The 6,000-nt window shown below is 37.3% G+C and overlaps 1 protein-coding gene across 1 annotated transcript in view; it reads left to right on the top strand.

Moving 5' to 3' along the window:
- The first annotated feature begins 257 nt into the window (after nucleotides 1-257).
- The window catches only part of LOC121407677 (multiple epidermal growth factor-like domains protein 6), a 64,162-nt gene continuing 58,419 nt past the window's right edge, over nucleotides 258-6,000 (top strand). The window contains exon 1 of the mRNA XM_041598861.1: nucleotides 258-1,171. Coding sequence (XP_041454795.1) covers nucleotides 677-1,171 — 495 coding nt within the window. The 5' untranslated portion in view covers nucleotides 258-676. The remainder of the gene's footprint in view (nucleotides 1,172-6,000) is intronic.

Here is a 6,000-nt window from a genome sequence, read left to right as displayed (position 1 = left end):
TAAATTTAACAAAAATTATAATTTTAATAGGACTAATACGGTGAAAAAAATCAGTAAAGCTTTGTTGGTTGGCACACTGATGAAAATGATTAAAAACCATGACATATATTATCACTTGGGGAAATGGTACAGCTTTACGTGAATCGTCAAGAACTAGATAAGACAGAGCGCAGCTAAATCACGGTCTGACACCCCTACCTACTGAAATCGACGAGTCCGTACCTCTCTACGAAACTTTGTTGCTGTATTGTTGCGGCTCATATTCATAACTCACCGATCCACTCGAGTAGCCGCCACGCACACACATCATCATCATCACACACACAGCGGGCCACTATGGAAGCACACCCACCTCTTCGCTCCCACACTCCTCACGCACACTTATTATCCCAGTGGACTGATTGATGCTGGCTGGCGGCTACATCGCGCTTGTTTGCACCTCATTATCACCCATCTTTCCCGGTTATTTATTATTCCCTACCCCCACCTTGCCTGGATTACTATCATCGCAACCAGTACCACCAGTACCACCGAGTCGAGACGAGACGTCTTCTTCCACAACCTGTATATATTTTACTTGTCAGGATTAACGCAGGTCATTTTCAGGAATAACATAACTCGCACCATACGCCGTCTTTCTTGGTTTTTATTCAAACCAGAAATATCTTATGTGAATATGCCTTCATTGTGCAGGACGAATACGCGTCGACATCTCGGGACCGTCTCTGCTTGTTTCTTACTATATTTCTTCGTCGCGGCGGTCGATGGTGTCCCGCAGAGGACGTCGCGGGGCCCCATCGCCGAGGTCGACCCCGACGCGATTATTCTCAGAACACGGGGTCAGCAGCAAACTCCAAACAACCACGAATTTACGTCGACGACGACGAACTCGTCGACGACAGACACATATGACCCTTCGTATTCGCTGAACAATTTGGATGATGATTTCCTTCTCTTCTGGAATTTAAGCAGCGTCGGCGAAAGCGAAGACGATGCGTCGACGACCGGGGTGGTTCCTTCGGATGATGAAGGAACTAACCTGGAGGAATTAGTTCTCAGGTTAGAGGAAGAAGCAAGACTTGATGAGATGGAAATGGAAGGAGAGGTAGTGAGACAAGCTTTGGAAGCAAGGAGATCGAGGCCGTCATCTAGACTAGCACAACCAAAAAGGGTATGTAAAATGAATTATTATATTACATACCAGTTTTTAACCATCACTGGGCAACACTGTCCACACAACTATTGATTAAAATCTGTCGAAATTTGGAAATAAAAACCAATAATTGGGTAATAAATTTGCTCAATTGGATAATAATTGCCCAGAATATATACATATATATATATATATATTCATATATTTTTCTGATGTTGATGAGTTTCAATCTGGAGCTGGAGGATGTAAGACAGCATAAATAGACGTAATTCTTACCTTGTAGAAATGTGAGTAAGAAAAGTCGTTCGGAACATGAAAATTCAATTTAGCGATCACAAATGTCATGTGGATAGAGAAACTTATGAACATCGCAGTGTTCTAGTTTTTTAGTAATATTTTGAGGAAGATAAAGTTATTTTTACCATAGATGCTTGATACATCTGTCATATAATTTCCCTGTGATGCGTAGAGATCCAGTAGGGTATATATGCAATCGACTTACAACCATAACTGATTCTATTGCACGTAACCAGCAAATACAATCACCCAGGAACAATCATACCCACGAAAGTGTTTTGAAAGATATTAATTTTCTGGTCGTGGGGAGGGAGAATGAGCGTGGGTTCAATACGAATATAAATTTACTTTGTATTCAAACAGTTTAACAATTTTCCTTTTTTAAGAAATTAAATTACGGGAAAAACATGCTTTACCGATATTTTTCTTTGGTGTGTTTACCAAGGGCAAAAACATGATCTGAAATTCCAAACAACTTTCAAGAACATTATGAGTCATTTCCGTATTGCGAATCTGTATGTCATCCAAATTGTGATGAATTTATGTAAACCGTATTAGATTAGACGGAGTTCATGGTATTCCAGTAATTGACCAATCGATGTGGGTCCAAACCATGACCATTTTCCAACGAACTCGGAGAGTGAAATCACAAGAAATGTGATTTCGCCTTCAGCCTGCATAAGATGTGCATCGAGGTAATAAATGTAATATTACAACGTCATTTTTTGTGATTCTTGGAAAACAGTAAAGAAATGACAAAGTGCTGACCAAACAATAATGAAGGCAACACATGATATTGCTTGAAGACACAATGATTACTACAATGATTACTTGACTATGAAACCTCAGAGTTTGCAAAGAAATCACTCTCACCCTTCTTGAATTTAACCCATTATTCAGTTCTGATTTTTTTAGACTTTTATATCATTATCTTAATGCAATTGAAATGATAAAAGCAGTTCATTCATTTATCAAATATGTTTTTAATTTTGATTGGCAATTGTTCGATGTAGGTTTCATAATAGTATTAAAGATATTGAACGAGCTCTTAAAAGGACTTCTATAAACCCCACACCACAACAACTTAAAAAAGGACATTTTTTTAAACCAATAATCGAAATAATGAAAACATTTGTCTGTCATTGATGTCTGTAATTAATGTGTTTTGATTCTATTCCAAAACCGGAAAGCGTGGAAAAGGAGGTTTCCCGATGCACTCTTTTAAGCCATGGAAAACAGGCCAGAATCCATATAGACTGATTATTTGTTTTAGTGTGGGATGCTGATATAATCTCAAGGTTTTGCTTTATTATTGCTTTCTTATAATAATTTAAATGATGGGTCTTCTTTTATATACTTTATCAGCGCATAGATCTTCTTTCAGCATGTTCAGATGGATATATCTTTATTCCATATTCCGTTTTATTGAAAATCGAATTTGCTTTGATTTCCTCATGCTTACGTATGTACGCCAAGAATGAACGTTCAAGAGCATAGACGTTATAGTTTACAACTTTTCAAGTAGAACACCTTATAGGTATCATCTCTACGACAATATGGGACAATTTTTGTTCACTATTCAGCGATTCTTTTAAAGAAAATTTTCGTCCGAATTTTTTTTTTCGAAGGTAATCACATCCTAAGGTTTAAAGTGCTTGCATCATTCAAAATAAAGTGATAAAAGATATAATCCATATGCGCTTTTTGAAAATGTAGAAAATTTATCAAGATATCAGTTGATCCTTCGTGTTGAAAGTAATAAAATGTCAAGAATGCAAATTAAGTTTTAAGTAATATTTTATCGATTTTATAGCGACAGAGTGGTATATATAAATGGTTCTTAGTTCTTGAAAGAAAGTGAGTGAAATGGCATTTGTTGAGAGAACAGTAAGAAATCCGAAATGACTATAAGCACCATCTTGTCCGGGGTGAGAGATCTAGTCAGTGGGTATCCCTCCTTTCTATTAATAAAAGAAAGTCAAGAAGCAAGTGTGACACCACCGATTTGGTTAGTCATCGGTATCAGGCGCCAACCTGTTAGACGTTTGTTAGTCATGGGGAGGCGATCAGAAGAGACATATTCCAAACCCATGGCTCCAGAAAGTGCAATCTCACCGTAGCTAATACTCTCAAAGGCTGATTCTGATTTTATACTGTCAGATTTTGATGATTCAGTTAATGCAATTATATAATGATTCCTCTCCGATATTGTCTCAGTGATAAGTAGATTTCATAGCATGTTTGTAAGTCTTCTGAAAATCCCATTTCCTTGATTGAACTAGCAGTAGTATATGCCTAACCATCAATATCGAAACGTAAGTAAAGTTCCAATTATGGATTTGTTTAAATCAAATCTATCAAATGTAATTGTTTTAAGACAGAGACTTTAGATTGAGAAATCACATATACATTTTTTTTACCAATATAACCCTTTGCTCATTAAGTTGGTTATATGGTTATATTAGGATTTTTTAATAAGTTCTTTCATAATGTATACGTCCATGCTCTATTCTTGCCATCGGTATTACAGAATCAGCGTTTTGCAGACGAGAGGGTTTCTCTGCACCGTCTTAAATTTCTAGCCTTCTCACAACTCACTGTTATTTACTTCAGTTACTTCAATCACCCATTTAAGAATAAGCTCACAGTCAGGATGAATACATAGTGATACAATTTTGTGTAATTCGCGCTTATTGTGGCTTCTGGAGCAGTTCGGGTGGAAGTGGGGGAGGAAATCACGGACGAAAGGGGGATATTTGACTCGAGTTTGACAAGAAGTTTTTCGAAGTGTCTTGAACGGGTGTGGGTAAACTGAGGTTGGCTCCCTGCACATGCTGAGTAATTGTGCCCCCAGACGGCAGTTGATAGACCTCAAGTTCAAGAATAGAGTTTCCCTCAATTTACGAGTTTTCGTACGGTCTGGCCTAGTACTGCGAGATCCCACCACATTCAACTTAAAGGGAGTCACGTAGCACCAATAGTGCCTCAGATCATAGACATGCTCAGACTTTCATCTCTCGTTATTCTTTTTACTTGTGTGCATATTTCTATTTTTCCTATCATTCATGACTGTAAGTAGTGGTTTGTGTGTATAATTTGTACGGGAGGCAACCATTTTCATGGACTGACTTTTTTAAACATAAGCACAGCAGGAAAGCTGACAGTGTCACACAGTGTGGCCACAATGTGTTCACATATCCACACTGTTAAAATGCTCAAATTCAATAGTGTGAAGATATTTTCACACTGTGGACACCTTAATAATGTGACTGTCCACAGCGTGTTCACATGGCCGACTATGTGAATCTGTGTTTCACACTGTTGAAACGCTCAAATTTTACAGCGTGGAGGTAATTTCACGTTGTGTGCCACACTGTGGACAAACTGTGGGATAATGTGCTTTTTCTAGTAGAGAATCCTTTATCAAAAGGTCCTTACTAAACTAGGTCGACGATTTCGATAAAATAAATAATGGTTTATGAGCAGCTAATCTATTATTTAAACATGTTGAAGGCCGGCCCTTGTTTGCTTAATCTTATCTAGCTATGTTAGGATGATTTGTCTCCTGCATCGCACACTCTATCCAGTCACATGTCTATCCTCCACGTGTTTCATCTAATACTAATGGATATTTCATGTTTCTTTTAATACTTTAATTAAGTTGATTTATATAAACAAATAAATGGAACTTGATTAACTGATATTGATGCTTATTATGAGTGTTGATGGAGAACAAGACCCAAGGCATGTAAGGTTTGTTCCCAAAGTCGAAACGGATTTATCTGGTGCAAAGCTCTGTCATTCTTTGCTGACACATAATAATTTATTGTGCTTCTTCGAGTGTCGCGAGGTAACAATTTCAGGGGCTGATTTAAGAATATTGGGCACTTTAAAAAAGCGATGGAATGAGTATGTTGGATTTTATAGGACCTAAATGATTATTTCTGTCATTATCGGCATTTAAAAAAAATGGACCAGCTAGATAATCAAGGAATTTTCAATTAAGCGTTTATAAAATGATGAATAATAAAGTACGATTATTTATTTTTAAGGGGTGGGGCTCCACCTCCCCAAACCAATTGGCCAGTGAATATATAACATCGTAGGGGACGAAATGTTTTGTCTTTGTTTCCCTTTCAGATTCATACACTGTCTTTCTTGCTGACCTCATTTTGAGACCATATCACTATTCAACATGCGTCAAATATACCGCACTGACAATAAATTTGGTATGAAACGACATTGAAAAGTGTCGTACCACACTTCTATGCGGGAACGTAGATGTTATGTTTTCTTGTTCAAAATTATTCTTTGTTATTCTCCTGTAAACACAAGTGCACACAGACTCACCGCAAACAACTCGAATATTTTCTTTAACAACTTTTCATGTTGACAAGTCTTTGATGTTGCAAATACTTTGTCGTTGCACAACGTTATGATAGGGCCTATACAAGATTTATCGAACAGTAATTTCAGCTGTTCCTTTAGTTCTTTCATTTTCACTTTTCTTCTTATTTTATTCCACCTATACACGCCATCTGTCCTTTTTA

This window comes from Lytechinus variegatus, chromosome 2, assembly GCF_018143015.1.
Source record: "Lytechinus variegatus isolate NC3 chromosome 2, Lvar_3.0, whole genome shotgun sequence".
Taxonomy (NCBI): domain Eukaryota; kingdom Metazoa; phylum Echinodermata; class Echinoidea; order Temnopleuroida; family Toxopneustidae; genus Lytechinus; species Lytechinus variegatus.
This window is presented reverse-complemented; position numbering and strand designations above follow the sequence as displayed.